The sequence below is a fragment of the Xiphophorus couchianus genome, chromosome 1, assembly GCF_001444195.1.
Source record: "Xiphophorus couchianus chromosome 1, X_couchianus-1.0, whole genome shotgun sequence".
Lineage (NCBI taxonomy): Eukaryota > Metazoa > Chordata > Actinopteri > Cyprinodontiformes > Poeciliidae > Xiphophorus > Xiphophorus couchianus.
Genome location: NC_040228.1, coordinates 10,332,676 through 10,347,291, shown reverse-complemented (window position 1 = coordinate 10,347,291; position 14,616 = coordinate 10,332,676). Strand labels below are relative to the sequence as shown.

The following is a 14,616-nucleotide window of genomic DNA, read 5'->3' as shown; positions in this document are numbered from 1 at the left end:
AATTGTCTTTCAATAAGCTGTGAAAAATTCTTGATTGCCGTTACAGCAGTGCAGCTTTTTGAACGTTTCCACTGGTATCCCGAGGACTTTGGTAAGGAAGTCCAGGTCTTTCAGGTTGAATGGTCTCATGCCATCACCCTAATCTTTAGCTCCGCCAAATTCAAGCTGGGACACTGGTTGGACCGTTCCACAACAGAAACCAGAAATGTAAGCCTTGTTTTGTTCAATCTGTTGAAGTAAGTCATTTTTCTTGTAGAACAAAATGGTTCAGTATCAAGATTCACTCAGTCTGAATCTGGAACAAAAAAAACTTTCTACATCCTCCTTTGAGAAGTTTGTATTTTTGTCTTATGTTATGTAGAAAATATATCAGTGTATTTCAAGCTGATAAAGGCTCATAAAAGACAACCAAGCTCATAAAAAACAACCTTTTAACAAACTCCCACAGTCCAAAAACATGACAGTTAGGCTAATTGGTCTCTCTAAATTCTCCCTAGGTGTGCATGGTTGTTTGTCCTGTCTGTTTCTATGTTGCCCTGCGACCGACTGGCAACCTGTCCAGGGTGAACCCCACCTCTCGCCCGGAACGTTAGCTGGAGAAAGACACCAGCATCCATCCCGACCCCTCTAAGGGACAAGGGTGTACAGAAAATGGATGGATGGGTTTGCATGTATACCAAGCTGTGTGGTCAAAATGTTGCAACATTTAATCATAAACATTGCATATGGATTTTTTTCAACAATGTCTATTTGCCAAAGAACAGGATGTGGAGCACAACTAAGCTGCCTTGTAGACAGATTTTCCGATGTAAATTTAAACTGTGAATTTGTGCAGCTCCTCCAGAGCTACTTTAGATCTTTTGACTGATTAGCTAATGTTCCTCTTCGGTTGGGTCATACTCTTCATCTGCCAATGGATTGAACAGTGAGGCGTTCAAAGCTTGGCACATTATTTGTGAAGGAGACTAAATACAAATGCAGGTGGTAGCAGCAGAGTGCAGAGGATTTTTTGATGGGTTGTGGACATTGATGTCAGAGAAAGGACAAACAATGTTTTACCAAGGTTACTTTTAACCATCATGGCTCTGTGTTTGGGATGAACAAGTTTTAAACCATTTTCCCAAGATGGGAATTAACCTGCTCAGTTCGGGTTTGAAAGTTTGAAGTTTACTACTGCAACATTTACATTTTTTTATTTGTGAGGGGAAAAAATGTCCACATTAATCTCCTATTACCAACCCAATAAAATACCAATAGCAATAAAATGTATTTCAGCTTGTTGTAATGTGACAAAATGTGAAAAGTTTTTTTTTTTTAAATAACCATGATTATCTTTTAGAAAATCTCAATATTAAAGTCCTCATCACGTTTTTGTTTGTTTTTTTTATAATTAAAAAATGCAGTAATGAATTTACAGTGTTCCCATCTTTAGTGAAATTAAAGACACACAATATACATTACTCCTTGAAAATCATTTTTGCAGTGCACGTGCACTAACGCAATAATTTAGACCATATATGGAAATAAATGGTTCATATACAATGTAATATTGGCTGAGTTGTTTTCTGAACTTAACTCATGTTAAATTAAAACCATTAGATTTCCTCTTACTTGTGGCTTTAAAGCCAAATATAAATGTATTAATTTTAATGAAGGGCTACTAAAACAAAGAGGATTGAGACGTACAATGGCTGCTTGTGTTTCCTAAGTTGGAATCGCTCCTGTTCTCAGGGTGGCTCCCTTCACACGCATCTTCCCACAGTTTTGGCGGAAACCAGAGAGGCGCCTATTCCATCAGCAACAATAGGCCAGCTGCTCATCAGCACCAGCTTGCTCTTTCTGATCTCTGGTTTTCTGCGATTGCGCGCCTCTTTTCTTCCTCCCCTCTCCCCCCTCTTAAATCTTCTCATTAAGGTTAATGACACATCTGAGCTAATGCAGCAAAAAAAAAAAAAAAAAAAAGCAAGACAGTCATTTGTGTTTAGCGTACTTTTATTCCACATCTTATAGAAAACAACATTACAAATGTCAGGAAACAAGTGTTTCTTTATGTCTCAAATGGGAAATTAATACTTATATTGAACACATAGTGTTTACAGACTGTTCCGTTGCACAGACCAAAATAGCTTCAAGTCCACAGTGCAACCCTCCAAAATAAATAACCCCTGGGGTTTTACAAATGTGTTGTCTACCACCCGTCTTTTTTGGAACCCCAACGAGGATTGCTTTCTAAAACGTTCATAGACTTCAGTTTGTTTGCGATCTGTGCTTCATGACCTTCAGGCAGTCAACGCCGACACGAGTCAAAAGCAAAATTAGCGCATTACATATGCACAGCAGTTTCGTCGATTATTCAGTGCTAGAACGACGGAATGCGTACAATAAACATAAGAACAGGCAAAAAATAATTTGACAAAGATGGGATAAATGTCCAATAGATTCTACCAAGGCCTCCACATGACAGCGCTGACCGGCTGCTGGAGGGCCTGCGCTCGGATGGGGGCCTCGGCTCCCAGGTCGCTCCGGGACTGGCTCTCAAGTCTGGAGCTGAAGCTGGACTTGAGGCTCAAGAGTCTGTGTTGGATCTGAGGGAGAGTCCTGGAGCTCTGGGCGCAGCAGTTCAGGCAGGTCGGTGTGACTGTGCTGGACATGGTCTCCTGGATGAAGTCGTTCACGCGCCGGCACGCGTCCTGGTCCAGGCTGGATTTGGGCAGCAGAGCGGAGACCCGCTGGAGACAGGCTTTGTAACCCTCTCTGTAACTGTCTGCAGAGTCTGAAGGGAGAAGATTGGAGATTTGATTAGTGGGCCGCTTTCACCAAGAAGAATATTCGAGAGAAAAAATTAGGTCAGTGGAATAGAGCCTCTTAGTGGGTTATCGCGCTCACCTTTGACCGGAGAGGAAGGAAGATCTCTGAGGAAGCGCACGGTCATCTCCAGAATATCAGCCTTCTCAAGCTTGGAGTAACGCGCGTTGTCTTTGCCAACAAGAGGCAAAATCAGGCTCTTCAAGTGACTGAGGCTGTCATTGATGCGAGCGCGTCTTCTTTTCTCCAGCAAGGGCTTCAAAGTCTGGAAGATATAACAATGATTGTAAATTTCACAGCTCTTTCGTTCATCTCATTTTCCGAGTGCTCACTGCTTGTTCGGAATCTCTCGTTTTCTTACCTTTCTGAGTTCGTGGGCCTGTTTTCTCTGGGCCACAGTGGAGCGCGCAGGAAGAGGCTGGCCAGCCTCGGGGGAGATGCTCGGACTCATTTCGTTCGCTTGTAGCAGTTGTGCTTGTTTGTACTTTCTCCTGGAGGAGCTGAGCTCGAGTGTGACAGAGTGCTGGAGAGCCTCCTATTTATGTGGCTCCGGGGCGTCAGAGGGGAGGGAACGCAAGCTATTGTGCTTGAGGGGTGGGAGTGTTTTTGGAGGAGGCCGGGGGTTGGGGGGAGTCCATGCCTTTGGGGGAAATGAGCAGAGTTGCTGTCTGACCATCTGGTCCCCGTTGGGGACCCGCGTTTGTACACTGGTATGCAGAGTTTCGTGACCATGTTTCCCTCTCTTGTTTTGTGTGTGTGTGTGTGTATTTGTTTGAATTCAAAGCTCTATCGTCCAACCTAGATCAAATTGCACATGAGCCCTGTAACCGAAATGCTTCTGGCTTTCAAGGTCTAAAAACTCAGTTTATTAATTTGTTTAGAAAATGTGCTTTCTTTCCCACGCCTTTTGTTAATAAAATTGGGACTTAAGTAACAATTATCTATATAGGCTGATATTTCATTTTACCTCGTAGTTCATGAATGAACCAGTTCCTTTTGAAAGCAGAAAGCTACCTTATTGGATGCTTATCATTAAAAAGTTAGATTAAAACGATAAAAGCGTGAATGTCCTTGAGATACTATGTGCTTAGAGTCAGTTTACGTCCTGCCACAACAAAACACGTAATGCCAAATGTGAACCTAAAGTGACGAGATTAATCTATTCAACAACAACAACAAACAGGGAACCACCCAAGCCACGCCATGTATGGATTAACATCTGCTTATGGGCCCCCAAAAGAGCCTGATCAATTATCAACGGGATGGAGTTAAAACGGACATAGATTTGCACTTTCACGGATGTGTATGTTGAAAAGGAGACGATATATAAAATATAAAATCTACATATTTATATATATATATATATAAAATATGTAGATAACACAGTTATTGGTGCAGTGGTTAAAAGTGAGTATTTAAATTTGGGAGACTTACAAAGCATCTCTTCATAAATATGTTCCGTAAAACATGTAAACGCGCAATAAGAGCCCAAATACTCAATAAAATTCTCAATATTTCAGACGACGCAACTTTTTTGTTTTTCCTAAAAGATTTAATGAGTTTAACTTAATCTTTGATTTTGGTGATGCAGACTCGGAGCTGACGGTGGGATTCACGCGTTCGGCACGCGCCACGATGGGCGCAACAGATGGGAACCTTCCCCTCATGACATCCCCCACCCTCCCAAACCACAGACCCTCTCCCTCCCTCCCTCTTCCCCATGTCTGCCTCCGCTCCACCGCTCCCCTGATGCGTGTTCCCGCCGTCAGCATCCAGGCTCCGGCTCCGTGCGCCACAGTAACAAATGCGCTATTGTGCCTCGATTATTTTACTAAGGTCATATATTTACAAGAAACCGTGATCTAGTGTCTGCGGCTACAATTTCACAAAACAAAATAAAAAAAAAATCTTCATAATTTTATGCGTAATCTAATCTTCAAATGGAGCAAATTACATTTTTACGCGCAACATTCGCCTACTAAATTAAGCCAACAGTCTTTAACAGTGAAACAGTGCTTAAATATGTGTCCATAAGCGATTCGACATCAAATCGTTGTTATGCTCAAAAATGTCATTATAGAGGTAAAGATGATGCTGGTCTTTGTCACGCCCTTACAGGGGGCTTTGCACGCGCCCTGCCCCATGGGGCCCCCAAATAACTGCCATCTTCTCCTGTCTGCTTGGGAACTGGTCCTTTCAGATAAGACCCAAAAAAAAAAAAAAAACAAAAAAAAACGTGGAAGAGGGGCATCGGTTGGAACCTTTTTTTGTCTTGGTTTCAGCGTCGGTATCCATCTGCGCAAGCCTGGAGCGAAGTGATCCTTTGTTGAAGTACGGACAGAAAACATGTGGAATCAGTTAATCTGGAAATATGGAGAGCGATATCTAGAATTTCTTTTAGAATTAATTTAATCCAATGTGCATTTTACTTTTAGCTTTCAATCAGGAAAACGAGGAGCTCAAAAACACTGTTGGTCAGACTGTATTATCACAAATGAAACATTAATTATTACATCAATTATTAGGCCTACTTCGTTTTCAGGGTTGGACCGTGGATCAAAAATGTTCAAAGAAACAGCAGTTCTCGGCAACAGAACATTCAAAGTCCTGCCCTTCAGTTTGGTACGTTTAAATTGTGTGAGTTCGGCATGAGACGGACACGAGCCGCAGCGCCACTGAGGCGTGACGACCACAAGCGTCTATGGGCTCCGGGATGACGCGGACGGTCTCCCAGCAGAGCCACGCAGAAGACTTTTAGTTTTTTAACCTGAAAAACATCTGGCTTCCCACGCCAACATCTACGCCGCCACCACCCTCCACATGGCGCTGAAGCGTCTGGGAAACATTTGCGTCTGAATTTAGCTCAGGACTGAAAAGCTGGATAAGGGGTGAAAGTAGGAAACTAACTTTCAATGTATACTTGCTGAAAAAGAATAAGAAGGACCTCCACAGTTATGATGACGGCATAAGATATGATAAAGGAAGTAATATAATATACATAAAGGAGAGTGTGAGTCACATAATGGAGTCTGCAAAAGGTTACAAATGAATGTGAAGTTCGGTAATGTCGATAGAATGAACAGGAAAGCTTTACTTTTGCCTCAAAAGATACTCAAGGAAAAACAGCTAGGAGGTGATTTTTGCCAATATGAATTTATCTCAATGCGAACAATTGTTGAAAACATTTTAAATTATAGTCAGATTATGAGTTTGTGCTCTGTCAAACATACAACTTACCTATTTTCACATTTTGTCATGTGGCAGCCACAAATTACAGTGTATGGGTTTTTTTTTTTTTTGTGCTACCATCAGAAAATACATAATTAAAGTAAAGCTGAAGGAAAATGACACGCGTTTCTTAATTTGCATAAGAAGAAACTCTGAGAAGAGTGGAGTACATCTGCATTCGGAAACGGTAAACGGGACTGGACTAAAATTTGATAAGAGGAACTACAACCTGGAGAGTATTTTCTTCAATGTTTTTGTTTCTTTTGTTTTGGTGACCATCTTCCATGGTGCTGACGTTTGACAGTATTTTCAAGGCAAAAACCTTTTTTTATTTTCTCAATTGCATCAAGCAGACGGCCTTCAAAATATTTTTAATAAATCAAAGTCAATATTAATGCTCATAAGTGGACCAACCTATTATATAAAGAGCGAAACATTTTCAAGAAATGAAAAGGGAGGCTCAGCTCTGATGTCGCTGGCAAATTATTATTGTATGAGACTCAACATACATACATACCAAATAACCAACAATCAATCAAAAATACCGTCGTTTTGAATAGTGTCTCATTCAGCTTTTCACATCTAAAGGGTGAATTTCTTTTGCTAATTTTCTCTACGAGAAAGGTCAAATTGGTTTGGATTGGATTAAGAATGTCCGTGAACCACAATTTTAAAGTCTGGCTACGGATTCTCAATTGCATTTAAGTGTGAGCTTTGACTAGGCCATTGAAGTCTTTCGCAGCTTCCCTGTTCTTGCTAAGAAAATGAACCCCTCAGCATTGTAATGCCACCACTGTGGTTATTTTGGAGATACTGTTTTTAGTGTAAGGTTGTTTCATGTACTGCCATTTTGGACCTTGGAGGAAAAGAATGTTCAATTTTAGCATCGTCCTCCCAGATCAATATCTTCCACTAACTTATGGGCCAGTTCTTGGAGGCCTCAGTTCTACATTTTTTTCAGATGTGTATTCACTACACCTGAATTAAATGCTAAGGTTATTGTGTTTTTCCCCCCAAACAAAGTGTTATGCTCATAGGGCAAACTGTACAATTTTGGTGTTGACTGACCAGAATGCCTGACAAATGAGACTTCTTTTATTGTTTTCAACAATAATTTCCTTCATAAAGCCTAGATTTGTGGCTCCCTGCAGCTCCTCCACAGAAATCCATTGAGATCCATTGGTCTATTGGTTGTCAGTTCATGTGGTGGCAGGCAGAAGATACAGGGACATGTGTATCTTTCCTTTGCAACATTTTTTTTGCATTTCAGTCAATAAACTGAATTGCACTTTGTGAGATCTTCAGACCTTGACACACTGCTTTATAAACTAATCCTGTTTCAAATGTCTTTCACACTATATCCCTGGAATGTCCTCTGTGTCCTTGGTGTTCTTCGGGGTGTTCTCTAGTTTCTTTTAGCCTGTAGCTTCAATAGTAACAAAACGTGAAAAATAAAAGAGCATGGGAGTTGTTTAACTGTCATGTGAGCTAAAGTAAAAGGCATTATCAGGTACAAGCATTTTTGGAAGGGAACTTGTTCTTGGGCTTCAGACGCTTGAACCAACCTCAATTTCATAATGCTTCTGTCACCACATGGACGGAAATTAAGAGTTTTTCTGTTAGTTGTTCAGAAAACAACTAACTGATATTTGTGATATTCTGATATGACAGTGACATGTTGCTCCGTCTTTGTCTCATAAAACATCAAGGAGATGGAGACTCTTCTGAAATGGCGCTCAAACTTTGGAACTAAGTGCCTTTGTGAGACACGGCATCCCTGCTTCCTGTTTTAAAACATCTGTTTTCAGTTGCTTTTGATCAGCTGTGAGTTGACATGGGTTTAATATCGTCAGTGTTCTATTTTTGAGTCTTTTAAGTGTCTGTTTTGTTTAAAATGTTTTAATTTATTTATTTTAAATTTTTTATGTACAGCATTTAGGCAAATTTATTATTTTAAATGTGCTTTATAAATTGGGATTTTAGAATAGATGGATGTACAGTAGTTGCCATTTTAGTAAAATGTCGAAAAATAAATCTAATGGTAGTGCGTCCAGTAATTTGGAGTTATTCCAGACCTATCTCATAAAAATGAAGACCAATGAATATACAATTAAAGTACGTATATTTAAAAACTTTTCGCCGGTGGAAGATTATAGTTTTCTGACCAAATTCTGTCATACAAGCATTCATTGTATAAGAGAAGATTTCCTTATCCAATTTACACACAAAGTAAAAAACAATACAGGATGGAGTTTATTTGGAACATCTAAACTAATTTCCAGACGCTTTGTCACTCTTTGGACCCTTTGTCATTGTTCCAATTTCAAAAGATGAAGCCGTCTGCAGCGCAAAGCGTCTTCCTTGAGCGTCGTTTCCATATGTAGAGGCGGAGAACTTTTTTTTGCGCAGTATTCGATGGCTCAGACAGGATTTGTATGGCCAAGGAAGCCTCGCCAAGCCAAAAGCCAAGCTCCAAGCTCACATCTGGTCACGCACATTTGTTATGTCTTTTTGTTTTTCTCCTCAAAGTCTCCGAAGGTAAACTCACAGCGTCGCATGGGCCTCTCTACCAATAGCTGCTGTTTCCATCCCCGACATCCTTGCGCCTCAGAGCGCGCTCCAGACGCCGTCGGTCACTCCGCTGATGCTGTTGCGCAAGATGCGCGAAAACGGTGCTCCAAACCTGACTGTGGTTTTGACTGTGAAATTCCTGACTGTGCTTCTTTGTGGGTTTTTTGTTTTGTTTTGTTAAATTATGTCTCATATTAGGGGTAAGAGCAGTCCGGTGCGGTGAAGAGCGGTTTCTTAGGAGGAGTTTTCAACATTAAAGTCCTAATTGAGGGGAAATATGAGGGAGACACGAGGACACCACAAGTCAGGGTGAACAAAGGCAGCAGATGGCTTTTTCCTCTCCGCTACATTATTTTTTAAGTCACAGAGACACAGAGGCTGTTAAGAGCTGTCCGAGGGAAAATCAACGGGAGCATGTGTGAAAAGAAAAAAAAGCGACGTAAAAAAATATTCAGGTGTTTTTGAAATCGTAAACCTTTAGATGAGCAACATTAAAATAAATGAAAGCATAAAATGAAAGCAACAATGTTAATGATGTTGCTTTTCAGTGTGTAAAATGCAATTATGCAATTTTAGACTTCTACAATTTTTGTTATGATCGCTATCATAGCTGACGCACAGCCACCCGCCAGATTTGAAACAATCAGCAAAAGAAAAAAATGGCATCATTTATTTATTTTAATTTTCTAAGAAAAATAATAAACCTGATCATGTCGTGTGTTTCTGCGTAAAGGCTCGACCCAGTAGTGGGCGTGGTTTGAAACGGAGTCTCCGCCCACAAAGAGCAGAGTCCCTGTCACTGAGACCCAGAACTCTCGTGGTGTGCAAAGGGCGCTGAATGCAACTGAGACCTGCAGGACACGGACAGCTGAGCAGCGCCGGCGCCACGTCTGGTATGTGTTTATATATATATATATGTCACTTTAATGCAATATTCTGTTTAATCGCGTGCAAACTTTGTGTCATCATATTGCTGGTGATTTGAGTTGTTATAATTCTCCGTACTTAAGGCATACTCACTACTGTTGCATAACATGAGGTCATTTAAGTTTGTTTTTTGAATAGCTACCGATATTGGGTTTTTATGTGCTAACATAACATAACATGTTGAACCACACATATAAGCTGCAGCCTGCCCACTGAATTTTACATGCACATGTTAGCACAATAATTCAATCTCTGATTCTGATTCAACAACCATTTCATTTCCTTACTTATTAAACAGAGACTCTTTTCTCGGGGGTTTTCAGTGAATATTTGCTATATTTCCATGTTTTCCTATATTTACAATTTTACACGTTTTTTGTTTTTTTTTAAAACATGCTTTCTGATGTTGACAAATCGTCTTGTTGTTGTTCCTAATTTTAACTGTTGATGTTGGTTTAGAAATACCACTTGCCCTGTTTCTGTCTGCCCGCTCTTAGTGGGTCTGTCTGGGTGTGAGAAAGTCTGACCATAGTTATTCTCACTGCAGCATATGGATGACCGAGTCGCTGTCTGAGAAGCATCGTTTCTGAAGGGTGAGTTCAAGGACACAAAAGAGGTCTCTGTGTTAGACATATAAATGTCCTAAGATCTGTAAAATGTTTGCTCAATATCTTTGGGAAAAAACGAAAAAAAAACGTAGTCTTCTTTCTTTTTTTTAATCCAGATATTAACTCACTGCGTATCTGCAACAAAATCTAAAATTCTTACTTAAGTTTATTACAACATGTTTGTGAACATTTAAGGAAAAACATATCTAGCTGTAAAACTCCCGTTAGAGCTATTACAATACATTTTTTATTAATTTCATTTTTTTTTTAAAAGGCAACTAAGGTCAGATGTGACGGAGTTTTGAGTGTGGATGAAAACTCATAAATTCGGTTTAATATGGCTCCAATTGAACAAATGTCCTCATGTTGATAAGACAAACAGCTCCAAATCATGTTAATATAATCAGAAATATGTAACGAAAAAAACTGTTATACAAGTCCAAGGAAGGAAGGAAGGAAGGAAGGAAGGATCTTAAAATGTATGTATGAATAAAGAATATTTCTCTTTTGTGTGTCTTTTTTCTGCTCAATAAAACTTGTCTTGTGTGGCGTGATTTCTTTTTTGGACGGATTTATGTTGTGATGTAGTTCCGCCCATTTATTTCAATAAATGGGCGGAAATTAAAAGCTGTTCATTTCCGTCTGTGAGAATCTTGCAGCTTCATGAAGGGTTAGGGTTTTTCAAAACAAATGAAGTGCAATTAGCTATACTTAAATGTTGGCCTCACGCTTACGTATTGCATATTCTCTAACACAAACTAAGATGTTGTCGTGATTTCTATTACTTTCTTCGTATTATATTTACATGGACTATACACCATGAACCCAAAACAATGCATGTCGCACATAAAATCATAACAACCTATTGCTCTGACGCTGATGGACGACTGCACGCACGCGTCTCAGTTCACCCAAGCAAAAGCAATTACTGCGCGGCACGCGCCTGCCAGCTGAGGTTCGGGTCAAGGCGCGAGGAGCCGATATGCAGCAACTCCAGAGATTTACTGTCAGTCTTTCAAACAATTTTATAGCTAGGTGAATTTGACCGCACTCAAATAAAATTCAAAATGAAATCAAATAAATTAGGCAATGTATAGGTGTTAGTTTATGTACTATGATGAAACGTCGCAGGCCTGCTTTAAATTCTGAAATAGTAAAGATTTCAAAAATAATTGAAATGGCTGTGTATCTAACGGCTGGATATAAGTCGGTTTCTAAAGTCTTTATGCCGCGACCAGAAACCACGTGGGTCGTCGAAGAGACCCGAACTTGAGCTGAGAGCGTCCTGATTTGAATGTTCCCGCGCAGCAGCAGATGCGAACGTACAATAGACGTGGGGCCCACGCCTGAATACACGAGTGAAATTTGAATAACAGTCGCGCGTTTGACGCGTGCGAGAAATATCCCAGCTTTCCCAGGCTCATGGCGGCCGGGGGGGAAAAACCGTTGACACTCCCCGCCCCTTCACCCACCACCTTTTTTCCAGTTCAATAGGGATTTAGCTCTTGACTGGTTCAAAGTTTGTGGGAAGCTCTTTGAGGGCCGCTGGGAAAAGACTGCAGTATTAACAACACTCGATTAAACACTAAGTTACAGCAGCCATCAGATGCTGCAGCTGCTCCGCATGCAGCTTAATGCTTGAGTCAATATTATTCTGTTTTAGGAGACAGACTCTGACTGTCAAATATGTACAATGTGCTGTAATACGATGCAGTGGAGAAAAAAAACAAGTATTTTGAACTCGCTGGAAGATTCTAGACTTTACTTTAAAAATCAATTGTTTGAGATTTATAATGAGAGAAAGCATGTTTTGGGGTAAAGATACATAATAATAGAATATGTTAACACTTTAGTTGTTCCTAAGTGGACACATTTCCAGTGCAGAGCAACAAAACAGACGGGAATCTATAAAAAACTCAACTTTCTTTCATAGCTGGATGCTATTGGTTCACAGTTACATTAAAACAAACACAGCAAAAGTAATAAGAATATGAGGAAAACTGAATAAATCCCAGCATCCATATCAGCACAAAATGTACAGTATGTGCAAATTGTGCCTTTTATTTCTGATCCAAAAAAAATATACACATATATTCTAAAAAATACAGAAACCTAATGCAAGGAATAGAAGCTGTATGAAAAGTTAGCTTTCATTTGATTTTTTGGGGAGCAGTGCCGTACTGATGTCTGAACCAACACGTTATAATGTTACTGTTATTAAATGTTCTGTTATTCACAGAAGATTGTGTAAACGCGGCTTATTTCATTCTGGTGCCTCCGCTAAAGCCTGTTAAAGGTCCTTCATCATCCACTTCCTCTGGGGAATTGTAACTACCAGACCTCTCGTGGGAATCCCCACCCCTTCCTCCCTCCACCCTGTTCCTTCAAACTTGCCGCGCGCTGTCTGTGACAGTTGGAGCTGCGCAACAGATGGGATAAGGAGGCACGCGCCAGGCACGAGCCTCTCCAAAAACCCGCCACCACCTTCTCCTCCACCTCCCGTCACGCCCACACGGATAGCAGCCGCATCCCACAGAAGCAGTTTGGGCTGGGGGGAAAAAATCAGACTAATCTGACACTCAGAGGCAACACGAAGAGATGAGATGTTGTTTTTGGTTGCTGTTGGTTCAAATATTGACAACAATTTATCAGTAATTAGCGAAAAGAGGCCAATAATATACTGTTCATACGTTTTGCAAAATGGGTCTAATTTTGCACACTTTCCACAGATTTCACTTTTTAATAGAAAGTCTCAACTCAGTGACGTTCACGCGAGCAAACTGCCTTTATTCTAATGAGAAGGAAATGTGTGTAAACCGATATATTTGACAGGTTTTCAAAAGAAAGTCGGAGTCTCGAATCGAAAAACACTTGCATGGTTCCATAAATTAACGCAAATAGCAAAAATTGTTATAGTAAAATGCTATATAACACAAGAGATTCATTGTGTAAATGCATAAAACAGTTTATTGGTCTTTGTAGTGTTGTTACATCCGTGTTTCATCAGCTTCTATTATTTTTCACGGTTACTTTTTACAACACAGAAGCTCAAAAGCTGAGAAACACCGTGAGGGACCACATCTACTGTCCGTTTCTGAGTTTCCTCATATGCGAGCCATGTGTGAAACGGTTGACAGGAATTAATAGAAGCTAAAATGATGACTTGACCCTCAAACACCTTTACAGGTAGAGGCTGCAGGTGCGTGTCAGATTATGGAGCTCTCCTGCCACCATTTGGTGAGGAAAAGTACTACAGTTATAATTACTTCCGTTACAGCACATAGCTCAAACTTGGGCACATACTAGTGAGTGCCAAGATTGGTTCATAAAAAATAAATACATGTATATTTGGTGCATATTTTAAAGCCACATAACTGTAAAAACATGATGGAATATTTAACATAACGTGAAACTTGGTTGGGGGTTAAATTGTAACTGCAAATAGATTAAATTTAAATGCCTTAAACCAATTATTTGCTGTTTTGTTCTTACCTCTGCAATGTATAGCTTTGCTTTGGTTACAATGTCTTACAAATAGTTTACTAAAGTGAAACTTATTTGAAATTAAATGTTAGGCTTCCTCTGTCTCCCCCGTTGGCCTTATAATGTTACCCAAGTATTGGCTGATAAATTTAACAGTAAGCACATCACTGATATGTATTTATTTACTTTGACAAACACAGAATTCAAATGATGAGATAATTTGGCTGGTAAAGGTTTGTAACAGTTTATTATTTCTGAACCCACCTATAGTCTGCCACTGCAGAGTTGGTGGTTTTTCACAGTTAATACTTTTGATATTCCAATAATGGGTTCATAACATGTTATTTTAAATTCTGGGAAAATTGTAAGATACCATAACTCAAATTACACTAATACTCACTTACTGAAAACAATGGAATAACACCTATATGCAAGTTAAATACTGTTAATGTCAATTTTATATTTCTTAGTTCAGGTCAAATCGGTAAGATATAGTGCACAGAGTCCTGAAGTGGCCTAAAGTAACCAATGAAAAAAATCTTACAGGGTCAGGAGAATTATAAATTGTAATCTGAGAGTCTTGGGTGGAAAAATACAAAGTAAAGAAAACTGAATTTGGCTAAACTATTTTATGTGAAAATATTACATCAGTCAAAATGAAGTAGTGATCTGGAACAGAAAGACAGAAGCATTGTTGTTAATAATAAATAAAATAAATCCAGGTAACTTTTTAATACTTCAGGGAGTTGATTGCTTTTAATGGATGTTATTTATGGATGTTATTTGTAAAACAAACAAATAAATAAATAATAATAATAATAATTAGCCTTCTTCAAACTAGTTCCACAGAAAGCCACCAGGTGGACATCTTCAATGTGGAAATCACGTGTGTTTAACATTTTAATGCAAAATTTACGCTGGTGGAGATTTTTGACACTGGATGCTTTGAAAAACACGCCGGTCTTAAATCAGCATTTAGCTAAAGCTGGACACG

The 14,616-nt window shown here is 39.6% G+C and overlaps 1 protein-coding gene across 1 annotated transcript; it reads right to left on the bottom strand.

Moving 5' to 3' along the window:
- Nucleotides 1–1,980: 1,980 nt before the first annotated feature.
- Nucleotides 1,981–3,304, bottom strand: hes2.1 (hes family bHLH transcription factor 2, tandem duplicate 1). Its single transcript, XM_028021054.1, has 3 exons — nucleotides 3,167–3,304; nucleotides 2,887–3,070; nucleotides 1,981–2,773 (listed from the first exon to the last, which is right to left on the bottom strand). The coding sequence occupies exons 1-3, from the start codon at nucleotides 3,254–3,256 to the stop codon at nucleotides 2,442–2,444; spliced, it is 606 nt and encodes a 201-aa protein (XP_027876855.1). The 5' UTR covers nucleotides 3,257–3,304; the 3' UTR covers nucleotides 1,981–2,441.
- Between the last annotated feature and the right edge of the window lie 11,312 nt (nucleotides 3,305–14,616).

Bases quoted from the DNA above. Each gene is read 5' to 3' on its own strand.
- hes2.1 (XM_028021054.1), bottom strand. From the start codon at position 3,256: ATGAGTCCGAGCATCTCCCCCGAGGCTGGCCAGCCTCTTCCTGCGCGC. The intron at 3,071-3,166 runs GTAAGAAAACGA...TATATCTTCCAG, and splicing joins AGGCCCACGAACTCAGAAAG to ACTTTGAAGCCCTTGCTGGA. The intron at 2,774-2,886 runs GTGAGCGCGATA...TTCTCCCTTCAG, and splicing joins TCCTTCCTCTCCGGTCAAAG to ACTCTGCAGACAGTTACAGA.